The sequence below is a fragment of the Eulemur rufifrons genome, chromosome 3 (assembly GCF_041146395.1).
Source record: "Eulemur rufifrons isolate Redbay chromosome 3, OSU_ERuf_1, whole genome shotgun sequence".
In the NCBI taxonomy this organism is placed as follows: domain Eukaryota; kingdom Metazoa; phylum Chordata; class Mammalia; order Primates; family Lemuridae; genus Eulemur; species Eulemur rufifrons.
This window is the reverse complement of record NC_090985.1, coordinates 94,133,820-94,151,728: the sequence shown is the minus strand read 5'-3', so window position 1 is coordinate 94,151,728 and position 17,909 is coordinate 94,133,820. Positions and strand designations below refer to the sequence as shown.

General features: G+C 38.6%; 1 protein-coding gene across 1 annotated transcript in view; it reads right to left on the bottom strand.

Annotated features, from left to right (window-relative positions):
• Positions 1-463: 463 nt before the first annotated feature.
• TOX (thymocyte selection associated high mobility group box) overlaps positions 464-17,909 on the bottom strand; it is a 292,415-nt gene continuing 274,969 nt past the window's right edge. The window contains exons 7-9 of the mRNA XM_069466469.1: positions 9,706-10,092; positions 3,207-3,358; positions 464-2,852 (exon numbers count right to left, since the gene is read on the bottom strand). Of these exons, the coding sequence (XP_069322570.1) occupies positions 2,816-2,852; positions 3,207-3,358; positions 9,706-10,092 (576 nt within the window). The 3' untranslated portion in view covers positions 464-2,815. The remainder of the gene's footprint in view (positions 2,853-3,206; positions 3,359-9,705; positions 10,093-17,909) is intronic.

Genomic DNA, 17,909 nt, shown 5'->3' with positions numbered 1-17,909 from the left:
GGGAGTTGGGCTTTTGGGTTATTCTTTCATGATTGTGTCAGAGACACAACTCATCTTGCTCCTACACACTGTCACACTTTCCCCCCATTTTCTAATCAAATATAATTTTGATTTTAGTGTGTTGGTGAAGATATTTTATGTTCAGAATTAATACTGAATCTCTCGCAATGACTTAATTGGAGATTCTTAGCATCCTTTGGAGTGTTCCCAAGGAACTTGGTGTCTACCCCGCCTGTTCCTCTGTGTCATAAGCTCCAAGTCACTGTGCCGGCCACTGTGTCCAGGCTGGATCCTAGAGCCCCAGGTTGGTGAGAGGGCATTCCCAGAGTTTAAGGAAAGAACATCTGTGGCCATCACAGCCGTTAATCTCCACTGCACCCGATCACTTCTGCCATGAAATTTATTTGGGATTTCTCATCTGACTGGGCCTGTTCTTTGGAGACTAATCGATCACCAAATAGAATACGGTCACGCATAGTAAGAGTTTTTATTGACGATGTATTTTCTTTTATTTACATTTGTTTTTACTGTATTTGGTATTGAATTTCAACACTCTCTACCCTGGTTGCAGCTGCTCTAGAAAAGCTGTAAACAACATAGCACTGTACTTTCCTGTACAAACTGCCTGTCAAAGTCAAAGCTGCTTATTCTCATCCCAGTAATTACCTTCTCAGTTTAGACTGAATGCAAGTGAAAATTTTACTTTATCGTAATATAATAAATAAAAGACATTAGTTAATTAGTAGTGCTGGTATATTTCTAAAATACTGAACAGACAAACAATAAACTGTGAACTTAATCACATGAGTTCTTATACAGTTTCAAGACAGGAAAATTAGAGCTCTCAGCTACAGTCATTTTAATAATCACATCGGATCTGCATTATTTATTAGTTATTACATGCTCAAGTGATTCAAGGTTGTACAATGCCTAAAATCATTCCAAAGCAAGCACACCTTTTGTCTTTTTAATTCTGACTGGATTACACAATGAATATATTTGTATTTAGTTAAATTGCTAAATTTATTTCACATATTCCATGAAAGAGACATTCTCTTGATTTCCAACCAGACTAACTTTCTTGATACATTCCCCGATAAGGGAGCAATTTGTTAGCTTTTTTTTGATGTAAAAGCTCTGCAAGCCCTCGGCCAGATTCTCAGTGCCTTTTGTTCCCTAGCAAATCTCTAGTACCCCCAGAATTCTCTTGGAAGACCCAGGAATTCTGGAAAGGGAAGTGGCTTGTAGAGGCACAAAAGACAGCAAGAATCTCAATTATTTTCTATCATCAGCTGTCAAATTCGGATGGCTTGCTCTTTTTCTTTTGCTGTCTGGTTACTCACCTTTCATTTTTAGATGTATTCTTGACAGTACACTTCCATTTATGTCTTCCCACCCCTAGTTCACATCTTAAATGTTTTCTGGATTTTGTGAAAAGCATGCATCTTGAGGAATTTTGGTTGATTCGACTTTTTTTTTTTTTGGTGGTGGGGGAAGGTTTCAGAATTGACTAGAACCAGCTGAGAAGCAAGAAGCAACCCTTTTGAAATAGAGGACCCGTGTGTTTGTTTAGTCTTGGAGCTTGGGTGACTTTTGGGGCAATTCTGGTATATTGTACAAAGAAAGAGAGTTCTTAAATATAATAGTTTTTCTGTTTGCATCAGCTAAAGAAATGCGGAAATAAGGATTGGTTACTTTAATTTGTTGCTAAATGAAAAGCAGGTTTGGCTTTATTCATGTCACTGTAAAAACTAAATAATAAAGTATTCACACCAAGCGTGAATAGTTTTTTTTTTGCCAGCAAAAGTTAAAACATCAAAGAAACCTCTTTCAAATACTAACAAATTTACTTACAAACACCTATATTTATTATTTCATAAATAGGCGCAACAGGTTCCATAAAAAAAGATTAAATACAGACACAGTATGAAGAAACAATAATACAGAGCCATATGTAAAGGTTATAATTTAGCTGTTTCCAATCTGTTTCTGCATCTAATAAAATACCAGGTAAGCATTTGGCAGTTTTATACATAAAAGGACTTAAATGACATTTACTAACCATTACACAAAAAGTGATACAAAAAAAGCAATTTTTTCTGCAGTACAAAATAAATGTGTTTGCGCTTCCCTTAACACTAGTTTTATTTTTTTTTTTGTCTGATCAATGAGACAAAGCCAATTTGTTTTTAAATTAAAATCATTTGGGAATATTTTTTATTTTCAAATATTTTGAAAATATAGAACTATTAGTTGTTTTAAAAATGAAGTAAAAATATGAATGTTTGCCAATTTATCCCCTATTGTGAAATCAATAAACTGGAATGAGCCAGTTTCAAATTACAATTTAGCTACAAAAACATTCACATTTTATACTCTAGGAGAGTGTAACATAGATGCTATTTACAAACTTGCTATGACTGCTACATCAAGCCATTTAAAAAGTCTTTAGTAGTTTCATATAAACACCCATTATGAAAACCAATGGAAAATCCAGGACTTTTATCCGAGACATCTACAGTTGCTAAGGCAGTTACTAGAGCGCAGCACTTCACAGCAAAAAACCAACATAAAATCTGAATGGTCCAAATTTCCTTCAGGGAAGAAGAAAAACAATGTCCATAAAGGATTAAAAAAATAATAAAGAAGCATGACTATTTCTTCCAGAGTGGGTGACCCACAAGCTCAAATGGTCCTAAGTGCTTAGCAACTTGTATTTTCTAATAAAATGGGGAACTGCCTTGACTGTACAAAGCAATCCATGGTGAAAAGACTTCCCTGAATTCCTCAGTGGAAAGAAAAGGTGTTCAGATGTTCAGGTAAGGTACAGTGCTTTGTCCCTCTGCATGCCCCTGTATGGAGAGAAAACACACAAAATTCCTTGTTACAAGATGGCCTGTGCCACAGGTGACGACGGGGGAGGTATGGTTTTGAATTACTTGTTGTAGCCTGAGGGATGGACTTGTCCCCCGGAAAAGTGCACAGTTAAATACATCTAAAGCGAGCACTGATCTGAAGGCATTTACTTTTGGAGGGGCTACAGGACTGCTTAAAAACGTCTGGAGCGGTGTCTTCTGCCTGCATGAACCAGGAATCATCCCCACCCACCATGGTTTTGAAAGCAGGAAGAAACGACGGATGGGCAGGGCACGGCATGCATGCTATGAGCGCGGTCCACCACCAGGTGGCGACGACCGGCCGCTTACCCACTACTGCAGTAGTCGTTATTCCAGTCCACCGGCTGAGGGGGAGGATTTCTGCACCCCGAACGCACATACTCCATAGCTTGGGTGACAACTTGTGCAGCTGTAGATGTAGGATTGATAATAGTCTGATAGTCAGGTTGAAGAGTAAATCCCTGAAAGGGAAAGCAAGTCCGCAAATAAGGATCAAAGTGCCTTTTTAAGAAGAAAAGCACCTAAATATTTATCCATTCTTTGCAAACACAGTAGGCCTCTTGCTTCTGTCTCTGCAAGGGCAAGCCTATGCGAAGGGCCCAGAAAACTTAAAACAAAGGTAGAAAAGAATCGCCCACAACCCCATTCTTCTTACCCCTCCCCTTCATTTAACCATGTGTCAGAAAACCTTTAATTATACTCTTGAGCAGATAAATTGAATTGAGAAACAATTTAAAATATAGAGACGCCAACTCAATCAAAACAAAGGGAGAAAAGGGCCTAAACCCCTCAGAGTTTATGTTTTCTATCAAACCTAAGGATACATTAATAGTTAATCCGCAGAATATGCAACAGAATCTTTTTTGAAGGATTCAGGCAGCAGGTGGCTGAGTGTTTTATTAGACTACACCTATTCACATATTGTTCTCAAAACCCTTTTTCTTCATTCAATCACAAAGGGACCATCTGCTTCTTCTTTTATTTGTATTTCTCTCTCGGCTAAAAAATTTCAACCAAAGCTTTTTAACAGTTGTTGGACTAATACTGGGAAAGAGATTCAAAACAACTTGCCATTGGAAGACACGGAGAGAGAAAAGTGAAAGACAAAGCAAATATTTTTTAATTGAAAAATCTATTAACTAGCAAACAATAATCAGACTTCAGGAAGATTCTTTTAATACACTAGCATGGTGAAGTGTTGACTTTTAATCCTAGCAAAGCTATTAAAAATTCAAGGACAGAATCTCTGAAGTATATAGCTATATCTGGTAAACAAAAAGCATTATACACTAAGATTTATTTTTAGCTTCTCTGGTGAATTCAAGAGCAACATAAGCAAGCTTTGCTGGAAATGACCAAAAAAGCAACTTAATTAACCTCGTGGTTGTCTCTGCAGCAGAGTCTATCCATGGTTTGTAACCACTAAGAAATCAAGAGATTTTAAAATGAACCATTCTCTATTTACTTGCAGAAAGCTTTTGAAGGCATGATATTGCCGAATTTTTACTTTTAAAAACTCAGCAAGATGATCAGAGGATTGATTTTCTTAGACATTTATGCATGTTTGAGTGTCCCTTGTGTAAAGACTCAAAGATGCCTATTATCAAATGTTCCTAATTCTCAATATTGGCTTTAAGATATTAATTTATTTTCCATTCAAATGATAAAGACTTTAAGCCAATGTTCCCACTGACTCCCACCCAATCTCTGAATGATTGGAAACAAATCATTGACAAATGGAGAACTCAGCCAGACTGGTTATTTGACCTCACACAGACTACAAGAAATAGAATGTTTCCTTAATCAACAACTGACTTGTGGGAAATAGGTTTGTCTCTGTAGATACCATCCACAGCTAAAGCTGGAAGCATCTTCCAGAATGAAAGGGTCACAGTAAGAGATACAGCTGGCTGTTTGGGTCTCCACTTCTTTCCAGGCTGAACTCTTCTTTCTCCAGACCATCCCACATCTCCAACATGTAGAGTCTCACTGGCTTCAATGAAATGTTTTTACGGGGCTTATTGTTCAGCGTTCTCAGTTTCTTTCCCTAGAGAGTGTGACTCTGGGCAAAGAGCAGGAGAAAGGTCTGGGAGGAGCCTTGTGTGGGCTCCTCTGACCACATCACAAAGGCTGCTGGAAGGACCCTGGGGTCAGAGTGTTCCAAGTGCTTACTGAATATTCTCAGGGCCTAGTCCGTAGCAGTGGCTCAATAAATCATGTTTTTCAGTAAGTAAAGTTTAGTACCGATTGTTCAGTGCTGCTATTGGAAGTCATGGGCATATGTAAATGTGTAAATGCCAGGGCTTTCCTATCTTTTTAATGTAAAGTTCTCCCCATTGGATTTTTACACGATTGATAAAATGTAACCTAAAAGTAAACAAGTCTCAAAAAAAGAGTAGTTGAAAGTACCTTGACTTAATTGAAGGTATGGAAACATATGAAAAAGCAAAACAAAACCAAAAACACAAACACAAGTAAACAAAAAACCCAGCCACCACCCAAAAAAGCCCATCTCCCCTTCCCTGCCTTCCCCACACAAACAAAAGAAACCACCGCTGCTTTTTTTTCCTATCCAATGAAAATAGTTCCTCAGGTGGGTTAGAGAATCATTAGAAAAAATTATGTTTTAAGTTATTAGTTTAAGATTAAATGGGTGACTTCAGTTTATAAAGCCAAAATTATGTGTTATGTACAAAGTTCAAAGATTTAGAATTCAGCTCTAACTTCAATGCCTAAATTTAAGATCACTAATATCGAAACACCCAAAGACCAAGAAAAATACAAGCTAAGCCTGAAGTAACACATTATTTAATATTATTTTACTTTCTTTCAATTTAGAAAATGAAACATTCTTCTAAACACTCTACAAAGAGATGCTGAGGTCAAACTTAGAGCTAAGTACATATTTATCACTGATGTAAACATGAAACAACAATGATGACATAAATTTTTTGAAAAATGTTTGCTTAGCAGTCTAATTAAACAAGACTGAATATTTTGCATTTTAATGCTCAGGAGAAAAATCACCAACTGTTTTGTAGCATGCCTGGAATTTTAAATTTCATTTTCTGGTGCCAGATTGAAATAAAAATAGGAAACATGATAAAGATTAATTTGATGTCAGAAGGGACATTTGCTCTTTAATTAGATTTCTGTAGCCCTAGCAGTTTTCTTGTGCCACCATAGCAAGTCCGAAAAAGCCTGCAGCACATTCAAACAGTGATCCTCATATCCACACTTTACTGGGAACTAATTTCATTTCCTGCCTGTCTGGAGAGGTATTTTCAACAGGCATCAATGTTTTTGTCTTCACAACTGATTTATTCATCAATCTCAATGTGATTTTTTTTAAACCTTTAAATTACACCCAAATCCGAAAGCAGCTGTTTATTACACAAGGAAATTGAAAATCTGTCTGTGTGATATCATACAAAGATTTTTTCTTAAGGTTATAAAGGAAGTTGACAGATATTAATGATTTTTTTCTCTTGACCTCACTCTACAATATAGTGAGCAGAAAAAATGGAAGAAAACTGGACAAAAAATAAAATAAAACAACAGGTCCGTGGGTTCAATGTATAAAATATTATTCCAGAAAAAAATGAAACCATTATTTCTGGTGGACTATACAATCATTTTTGTAGGATACATTCATTTTCAACAGGATAATAACATAGCTAAAATAATGCTGAAATACGAGACATTATTTTAAAAATACAGTAGCTTTTAACTTCTTTCTCTTTTTTTCTTTCTCTCTTCTTCTTTTTTTTTTTTTTTTTGTGTTTGAATATGTGAACATGGCCCCCATGGGAGGCAGCAAACATCTTTAGGAGAAAGGTAGTTTGGATGATGAATCAGACAGGTCAACTTTCACCCACGGCTTGAGTCCACTGCTAAGGGCTAAAGACTAACTGATGACTTGGACCTTGGCCCCAGCAGTCTGTTGGGACTGCAGTAAATGAAGTGACTCAAGGAGTGATGGACTCCCCTTTTGGTCCTGATTTTAGGATTATCAGTTTACTGGGGCTGCCGTTCCCCTTCACCTGCAAGATCCTACTCCAATTACCTGCCCATGACGCTGAACTTACCCCACCTCAGTCTCCATGCACCTGCTTCCCACTGGCCACCTTCCCAACTCCTGGACAAGCCCAGAGCCCCTTTCCTGGTTGCTGGTCTTTGCAGGAGCGACCCCCCATGCCCTTCCCACTTCCAATCTCTAAAGGGTGCCTGCTCTTCCCATCCCGGAGGTCTTTGTGCCAGCCCTGGAGAGAGGCCTTCCTCGCTCGTCCTAGCTGAAGGCTCTGCCCTTCCTCCATGAGCTCTGCAGTCAGTCTTCCAGTTTTATTTTTGTTCATGGGATCCTCACTATTTGTTCATCTTCTTACCACTACTACCCCTGCCCTCAACTCCATGGGGAGAGGTGTCTCATTACCTGTTCGCATTTATCTCTCAATTTCCAGCAGTGCCTGGCACATGTTAGGGGCTCAATTAATGTTTTGTGAATCAATTAAATTTTTTAAAATTTCCAAGGAGTTGAGATTCTATAACCTAATCCATAATTCCTTCTAAGCGTTAAACATTTTCACTGCTCACTTGTGTCTTTATTTGTTTAATACTTAACGATTATTTTAACTACTTACCATGATCAAGGCATTGTTAAAGTGATTTTAGTTAAAACTGTCTCCATTTTGGTTCATGCCATTTTGTCTTCTGTTAGCAATGTAAATTGAAATCAGGTCCTACCATCTCAGTAAGAACACTTTTGACATAAACTAATAGAACTGACTTAAAGACTGATGAATAACTTGTCCAATGCAATATATTCTATTTTTTTCTGATTCAGTTAAGACTCTCTATGAAGAGACAAATCTGTTGAATTTGTACATGTGGCCTTATGTAATTCTGAAATATTTGAGAACTATTCAGGATCACAGCCAGCTCATCCGAGGTGTTAGTGTCAGAAGAAATAGAAAAAGGAACCATCTCTGAGTGGATGCATAAGAAAGCTCTCCCCTCTGAATAGAGCTCTAGCTCTCAGCTTGGTGAGGGGACTGAACTTTTGGCATTATTTCCTCCGGAAGAAACAGCCCCCAACTACAGCTCTGTGAGCAAAACAGGGGTTCGTAGTTGGGCAGCACCCTTAAGCAGCAGGCAACCCACCCGACCAAAGGCAGCGTCCCTCAGACTGTTAATTCTTCATGCAAACACTGTTGGTACATTAAAATGTAAGGACTCCTAAGAATGCCCCTTTTATTATGAGTGCTGTCTGACAGGAAGAGTGGAAATCTGACCCCCGAATATGACCTTGTCACACACCTCTCTAGACGAGGTGGGGTGATGGCTCTCACTGCAGTCTTCTTCCCCAGTGAGTCCACACTGCCCTGTCGAATTCAGGTGAGAAAGTCATCATAGCTTTATCAATATCCTTGGCTTAGGGACCTCTTCAGTAAGGAGAGGCATCCCTTTGCTCTCTGTAATACTTTGATTTTAGAACTGACCGGGATTTAAAGATTTTCCAAATTCTTAGGAGAAACGGGGTTTCTAATATGAAACAGTCTATAGTCAAGAGTGATTGACAGTGAGAGGCAGCAAGCCTAGCATTTTAAGAATCCAGCCTCTGGTTTCTGAACAGATCTGGGTGGGAATTCTAGCTCCGACCTTATGAGCATATTACTGAACTCTGCCAAGCCTCGGTTTCCCCATTTGTAAAATGAAGATAATGCTAGTACCTGCACTGTACATTTTCTGAGAATTAATAATGAGGTGATATATTAAAGCACTGGGTTTATTATTGTCAGTTCTCAGAAATCCTGTCTACAATAATAATAATGAATTTGGGACTACATATAATTTCTCTTTCAGCCTTCCTCCCCCCTTCCCATGGTCCAACTATAGACTCAAACTCCACAGAGAGCTAGATATCAATTCTATGGGAAGGCTATGTTTGCCTTATATACTTATAGTTCTGAGGACAATAGAGTAATTGGATTATAAAAGTGATAGCTGACTTTAGTATGGTTTGTAGTTCTTACCTTTATTTTTAAAAACAAGTTTTTAGGATTTTTGGAGGCTTTAAGTTCAATTTCACTTATATCATTTTATCCTAATTTTCAGACTTTAAAATAACACCAAAACCCAAAAGGAAAATTGGTTTCAAAGAAAAGTTAAGCTAGGACTGCACACAAATGGTTTCAATAATCAGGGAGTGGGCAGGGAGGCTTCCACACCTCCTGTGTTTTCCAATTTAAGCAGAAGCCAGATATCCATTTAAAAATAAAATTCTGGTTAAAATGTTCAGTTCTTAGGACTTTCAGGGTTCCACCAAATTTGGTATCGGACCTGATTTCATTTGGCAGCGTTTATTGGCCTCGACGTGCATACCAGTCAAGACTTTCTCATTTCCAAACAATATTTTTTTGAAAAAAATTGTAGAATTCTCTATTCCAAAGAGATCTTTGGCAGCAGTTGGCATCTTAAAATAACAAATGTACTTTGCTCAAGAAACAGAAAACAAGAAGGGTGATTAGAAATGTGAGGCAAAACGGGTACGATGGAAAAGAAACTAGTGATTACGAAAAGCAGCAGCTATCAGTTGCTGTGACGGTGTCAGGCCAGACAAACTCACCACCTGTAAGTTACAGTTTTTAGAAAGCTGGTATGTGTTGAGTGTCCTCAGTTCCCTCTCTGTCTCCACTTAAGTAGAATAATAGAAAACACATACCGAGCATCCTTTGCTGAACAGACTCCCCCACCCTAGCCCTTCAGAAGACGGGGCTACCTGTACGCCCATCCGAGCCGCAGGACTTACTTGCTGCATGGTGGGAGAGTGCAAGGCCGCCTGGACCTGCATGGGGAGCTGGTTCCCGAGGGGCTGCTGCATGGCGAGAGGCTGGTGCTGCTGCATGTTGAGATGCTGGTGAAGAGGTGGGCTGATCTGGAGCGGGGGTGGGGGGGACACGGCCATGTTGGCTATAGAGACAGTCACTGGCATTTGGTTATTCGGCTTGGGGGCTATGTTCCTGGGGAGGCTAGGATGCATGGCGGTTAGGTGAGGATTCATTCCCGGTTGTTGGTGATAGTGGGAACTTAGGTACAGAGCCGAGTGGGCCTGGCTGGGCCCATGGAACACGGACGGCTTTGAATTGATCAGCTGAGGAGGCTGAGATGTCTTAACATCCACAGGTTCACTGTAGCTCTGTTGAGGAAACAAACAAGGGCAGAGTTAAGAGCTTGATACATGAAGTGTCAGATGCTTTGTGAGTTTACTCATAAACTTTCACTTCAGTCAACACCCATTACTGTTCTTTCTGTTTGTTTTTAGAGACAGGGTCTCCCTGTGTCGCCCAGGCTGGAGTGCAGTGTCCCAATCATAGCTCACTGTAACCTCAAACTCCTGGGAGCAATCCTCCCACCTCAGCCTCCCAAGTAGCTGGGACTACAGTTGTGCACCACCACGCTTGGCTAATTTATTTATTTTGTAGAAATGGGGATTTGTAGAAATGTAGACATATTTTGCAGAAATGCTATGTTGCCCAGACTGGTCTCAAACTCTTGGCCTCAAGTGATCCTCCCACTTCAGCCTCCCAAAGTGCTGGGATGACAGGCATGAGCCACCATGCCTGGCCGCCATTACTATTCTTGACTCTCTTATCTAAAAATTCCACCACCATTATTTGTAACATGACATACAAGACTGAGCTTCTTCTATCTCCTTTATTAACTCTAAAGCAATCTACAATGATGTCTTGTTCCTTTGCCTAAATGTTAAATTCTAACTTGGTGACTTTTCTCATCATCCAAACCAAGATGGGGGTGGGGGAGGACAGAGCCCGTGGATGCCCTAATGGGAAATACACGTGTAGCTCACTTGGAAAGTAACTCAGCTCTGGAGTTCTTCTAAGGAATGATCATGTTTACTTTTTTTATTTTTCCTTTTTATATTCTCAAAGAGCCTAGACCTAGATATTTTCACAAAGAAAATAAAGCTGGTTGATGGAAATGGATATGGAAGAAAATAATTCTAAAATACCTTTCTGAACTCATATAAAACTATATTAATATGTTCTTCAAAGTAACCACAGAACTCGTCTTGATCTTTTAAATGAAGTTGGTGATGAATTGTCCCCCATAATGAAGTGGATAAAAATAATCTCTCTTAGAAATGTTAGAGTCCATCATGAATTAATACAATTTTGTTCTAATTTTTTCCACACCTTCATGTGGTCATTTCCTAATAATCTTTTAGTTGACTTAAAAACTAGACACTTCAGTGGAAACGGAAAAGAACCAAGCGTTCACCCTGAGGCATTTCCTCTTGGGCAGGAATCTACCCCCGACTTCTGCTGAGAAGAAGAGACTGATATAGCAAATAGTGGAAAGTGGAACCAACTGGAGAAAATAGAAAAATGCCAAAATGGCCGTCTCGAAAATAAAAGTCACTTTGTCAGAAGGAGGTCTTGACGATACATATATGCTGTTATACTGTGACCTCGGTGCCATGGTTCTTCGATTCTCAAGTCCAAGTGAGTTTCTTGCTACTCTGCACGGCGGAGTGCGGCGCGGCGAGGCCCCGCCTGGTGGTCCCTGCTTGTCCCTGATTGTCCCCGTGCACCGCCGCGCAGCCGCCCACGGGCACTTGGGGAAAGGGGTTTATCACGCACAAGGGCACGGGACTCAAGCCAGGCAGCTTCATTATCAAAGTGAGCCTACAATACTGTTAATCACACAACGAATTTGTCCCCAGTAATGTAGGAAATTTTAACGAAAATCACAATGAGAACGATGCTACACATCTTTGCTGACTTCCGGGGTGGGGGTGGGGGGGCAGGCGGTGGGAGGACTATTAACCCCACATTCTGTCTGTATAGAAAGGACACATCTGACACCTATAAAAATATGCCAAACTCTGGAAATGTGGGGTCCGGGAGACCCTGACTACTCCATACAGAGTATATAGTAAGGTGTACCCAAAGAATCCAAGCCCCTCTACAGAGTCTTCTCATTCAGATATTTGTCTCTGTGTCAATGCTGATGCAGCCTTCTGAAATGGGCATGGGTGTTTACACTCTCTGCCTTGTGTATCAACATTAAAAGTGTCAAAAATTGTTCCCCCAAAAAATTTTAAAGGGAGGCTGTAGAACAAAGAAGTTTTATTAAATATAGTTCCTAAAAGGTGCTTTCAATGAAAAAAAACAAAACAAGTTTTAAGTAGTTTTTTTTTTTTTTTTGGCTTTCATTTTAAAATTCTTATTGTTGATGTGCAAATTAGTTAACAATTCAAAGAAAAGGTCAAACGGGTTAATACAGGCTGTGTAAACAGTGACAACTTCTATATCAGAAAAACATGTACTGCAAATGATATGCCTCAAAAATTATTCCATATATGCCGAGAAGATAATGTGTTAAGCCTGTGAGGTTAAGTAATCTGGAAAAGTATTTTTGTTTTGTTTAAATTCCCTCTTTTTTAAGCCTATTGCAGAAGGGTTAGTTTCATATTTAGTCACAGACTGTGTCAACTTCACACTGGAAAGAATTGTATCTATAGAAATTAATACATGTTGGTACACCTTTATTTTTTGCTTTATAGTTGTTTTTAATTTAAAAAGAATAAAAATCATTCACATTTCCCATATGATCAAAAATATGAAATACATGTACTTGTGAAAATGTTTTCATTTTTTATTTCTCTGTTAGTAATAAGTATATCTTATTACTAATGAGCTGATTCTGGGCCACAGAAATAAAAATGTCAAATTCAAAATAAACAATGAATCCAATTCTCCTGAATTCTATCTTTTAAATAATAGCATGTGGTTCACCATCTAGAGAGATGATAGAAAGACAGATGCATGCAGAGACGGAGATAGAGACATACAGATTTATAGAAATCAGTAGAAAGCAGCCTAATTTCAGATACTTTATTGTCAACCTGCTAAAGCTCTCTGTTCTCATGGATAATTACACACAAAACATTATTTTTATCCAGCCTTTTATTTGTTATTTATCTCCTCCATACCAAAGCATGCAAAGACCAGTCTCTTTAAATCTATTTTGAAAGAGTAGTAACTTTTAATCATAGAAGGACTATTGGCAAACTCAGATTAAATAGGTTTCCAAACATAATGATTCAGACAACACTTGAAACATGATTTTTAACAAAGAAGAAGGAAGAATTTTGGGAAGTTACATTTTTTTTCTCTTTACTTTCTAAATTGTTGAATGTGACAAGATAAGTAATGTGTCTAGCCACGTGCCTACATACAGCAGGCACTCCAATGAGTTCTCCCCCAATGTTCTCTTTTCACAACGATGTCCTAAATTCTCAAAGAGGGGATCTTTTTTATGAGAGGGACTTTAATTTCTATAGCCCATGCATCTGTGCACAGAGAACACAAACATGCTCGTTGAAAGCGTGAATGATTATTCCTGAGCATTGCTCCGTGCATTCACTATTGTCCCTGCTGAGACCTCTTGACAAGACACGCCAATCCTCTTCCAAAGGTGTGAGGAAGGATCTGGAGGCTTGGAAAATCCACAGAATATCAGATTGACCTTCCTTACTCTCTTCTCTGCTCTCCGCATGGACCATACCCTTCCTGAAGCGCTGAGAAATTATCGGCCTTCATGCTGTTGTTCGGTCGGGTACACTGTCCCTGATGGCTCACTGCTCTTGGGGGCATGGCGGCAGCAGGGGCGCTGGCTCCGTTCCACCCATCTTTAGAGAATTTGTACCTTTATGTAAAGGTCCACACATTTAGCTGGGGAAAAATCTGCTACTAGTTTCACTTCTGATTAATTATTAATCAGACTAATACAATAGACCATCTATTAATTATGGAGCTATTTTATTGTTCTGGAAGACAGGTAGAATAAGTTCATTTTCAATAGCAAGCCACCATGAATTCATAATCTGATTAAATGGAAATATGAAGAAATCATAAATTAATTTACTCTCACTGTAATTTTCTTCCAATTTATCTGTGAAAGCAAGGCTACAATTTTGCTGATCAGTTATACTGTATATGAAGAGCTCTATGCCTACCATCCAGAAAGTAGAACTATTTTCTCATACATACTAAATAATTCACATTTGTTTCTACTTTCAAACACATTAACTGCTTTTATTTAGTGATGAATGTCTTGTGTTGGTCACCCGACAAACGTGATTTTACTAGTGTATAATACAACTGAAAATCAACCTTTGAATGTGACGTGTTCAGAGGAGGAGTGTGTTCTTGCTGTCAGTTTCTGAGTATATTCTCTTTCCTACTTGCTTTTGGACCATAGTTTCTGAAAGATGTTTGCTACAAGCACAAAAGGGCATTACTGGCCATAGAGACCTTTTGGGTCTTATCTGTAGAGGCTTCCTCTGACATATGCAAAATGTACAAAGGATACAACTCTACAAGACTTAAGATACTTCTTATTAACCAAACTGCTGGTTATCCAAGATGGCTGCAATCCCATTTACTTTGTGTATAATGAAGATGATATTGCACAGTGTATTAATTCCCCCACTCTGGGATGATATGTGCTATAAAAATGAAAGATCGACAAAGCAATTGTTATTTAAAATAGCAAAGTATAAACACAAGACATAAAACTCAGTGGAAGCAACAATATAGGAGTTGCTGAACCAAATCAAATTAATAGTCCATCTAATTTGATTCTTGTTTTCAGCACTGACCGATAGTTGATGCATTGGAAATTAAACAAAATTTATGCACCTACTCAATTGTGCATTGTTACTTCTGCAAGGAAAATTCTTCCTGGTCCATGCAGGTGATTAACTTATACCCTGAAGCATGAGATTTTATTATCTTTAAATCACAATCTGGGTTTACAGAGCTGCAAATTTTATGTTAACAGTCATAAAATGATCCATCCCATTTGCAAATTCAGCCTCAGTATTTGTCTCAATAGCTCTCATGGCATAAATTCTATAAGTTTACCTCATCCCGTAAAAAAAAAATCATCTCTTTTATTTGTTTTGAATTCACTCTCCTTTAATTGAATTCAGCATTGTGTTTCTTTATTACTGATCATGGCAAAAGAGAATTTGCTTAATTTGATTCAATATTGTCCTGTTCTGTACATTAAAAAAAAGTTTTCATTGTCCTTTATAAGTTTTGGTACTTAATGAACTACTCAAGGTAGAAACAAAATGTCATATTTGATGTGTGACTTTAAAGTCATGAATCTGATTGCTTTTAACAAGCCAACCAAATGCCATCTCCTTCCAGGTTGGCACTTCTGGGAAGCTGTACACTTACTTCAATAATGCTGCTTTGACTTGGGATATTTGGGAAATTCCCTACAGGAATTCTCTTTAGAGCCAGTGGGACACTGTTTTACATATCCTCAGACAACTCTTTGTCTTTTGATGGTGAATTTGATTTTTGGAAACAGCTAATAGTCACTTGAAGCCAAGTCTGTGGCTTATATCTGGGTGATGTTAGGGGAAAAGAATGAGGTGTGAAAACAATGTAACAAGATTGATTTTCTAATGTGGCTCATAAACTCTTCCTGACTGCAGTTCTAAAAGAGGAGTTTCAAAAATTTTTTGAACTCTGGGAGCAATAATAAAATAAGTTTGTAGCCTCCCAAGGTAACTACTTTGAATGCAACACTCATTTTGGGAGTATAAATTCTGGTCTATGTGGTAAGATGAAACTAGTTCCATTGCTTTAAAGTTATACATTGTTTTCAGCATAATAATTTAGATCCATGTCTAGAAATTCCTGAGTCTATGGAAAAACCATATTTCCTTAAGCTTTATTTAATAGCTCAACCCCATATGACCTTCAATAATGTGTAAAACTGCTTAAGCCAGGAAGCCCCAGCCTTCATGATAGCTTATATTCTTGGCCCTCTTTGCAGGGTTCATAAAGACCATTTCAATTAAGAAAGCTTGAGATGAATGCACTTTTGTTTATATCTAGATCATTTCTTATTTTTATAAAGGGACATAGCTATGAAGCAAATTTTGCTTATTTTTATTGTCACTTCTAAAATTTCTTTATATTAAAGTAGCTTTGCAGACAAATCAAAAATATGATCCTGCTAAATTTTCAGTGATACACAAATCTATTCTTACTCCTTTGCACACCTACAATCATACTAAAACTGAAATTAATAATATAATAGCTTATATTTATTAAGTGCTTCCTATGTTCAGGATTCTAAACCATGGATGTTCTTTTTAAAAATTTTTAATTTTTAAAATTTTATTTTATTGTGGGAAGAACACTTAACATAAGATCGATCCTCTTAACAAATTTAAATGTACAATACGGTATTGTCAAATCTAGTTCCAGTGTTGCACAATAGATCTCTGGAGCTAATTCATCTTGCCTGACTAAAACTTCATGCCTGTTGACCAGCAACTCCTCACCCCCCTCCTCTAGCCTCTGGCAACCACCATTCTCCTCTTTGATTCTGTGTTTCACTATTTTAGATACTCCTATAAGCGGAATCAGGCAGTACTTGTCTTTCTGTGACTGACTTATTTCATTTAGCATAATGTCCTTAAGTGAACCATGTAATTTATATAGATTTTCTTATTTTATCCTCATGGAAACCCTATGTTGTAGCTCCTATTGTCTTCTCTGTTTAACATTTGAATAAACTGGGACTTAGACTATCTAAGTAACCGCATGAAGACATGCAGTTGGGAAGTGGGAAAACCTTGTTTTGAACCCAGATCCATCTACCTCCAGTGACTGCAGACTTTTCAGTTCTCTGAGGACTCTTCCAGTATGACAGTGGTGGCACTTTTAGAGGTCCTCAAACAGGCTTCCCTTGATTGTTTATGAGGTTGAAGACACTTTAGAGACCTTCTCCAATCCTTACTTAGAACTTTTGCTTCTGCTTTTAAACTTCTCTACGGAAAAAAGTTGTTTACTCCAATAATTCAAGAGTTTAGCAATGCTCCCTGTACAGATGAAATTCCTCTAGGTTGAAATGACATCTATTTTCTTGTTTTCTAATCAGAGAAAATGGAGCATGAGTAATCACTCTGCTATGTCTAATGCCATTGCGGACCTGAACATCTCTAAGTCTTTGTTTTCTGGGTTTAATAATATCGCGTCCTCTCTTCTCTGCTACTACCTTTTAACTTGTGACCTTTCAGCTGCTTTTATGACTTTTTCCAACTTTCTCCTTTAAATGAAAGAGCCTAAAATTGAATAAAGTATTCTGGGTTCCGACCAGTGCTGTTGGCCACCCTCTGTGCTCCTACTGACGGGTCCTGCAATTCTGATGTGCAGGGAGTGGCCGGTGCCGGGCAGTTCTGTCACCGGCTCCACATGACTGGGTGAAGCACCCACCCGGCTGCAGTGGCGTGGTACAGAGCACGGTGTCCAACTTCTACAGACCCAGATTCCTCTGAAGGTCTCTAGGTAGCACCTGGTGGGGGTCAGGGTGGCTGAGAGTGCGCAGACTTCTGGACCTCAGCCTCATTTTAGCCAGGGAAGTACTCTTAACTGTTTAGTGTATAATAGTTGGCATGGAATTTAAGTGGAATTAATAAGAGGTCCCAGTTCCAAAGATAAAAAATATTTGACAATCACTCAGCGTGGAGAAAAGCCTACGAGCTCTAGAACAAGATGGGGAGGAGTTTGAGTTCTCACTCTGCTACCACCAGCCCCTCCCCACTGTGGACAAGCCAGTTAATCTCTCTGCCTAGAGACTGCCTAGAAAATGGGGCCAAATCCTACTGTGCAGGGCTGTTGTGAGGACGAGTAGGAAGAGATGTAAAATGCCCAGCACAGTCTATGGCGCATAGAAGATACTCCATAGCAGGGTGTCATTTGTATTCATGTTATTATTGGGAAAAATCCAATATCCTGCTGAGAATGTGCCAGCATTGTCATTTTGAAGTACAAAGATTAGAATATTCGTTTACTAGGACTGAGCTTTTTTATTTTTCGGTAGGTTTCAATTTGACTCAAGACTCAAGCCTGGAGTCATGTTAAGTAATATGCTGGATTAGATGCTTACAGTCCCTTGAAA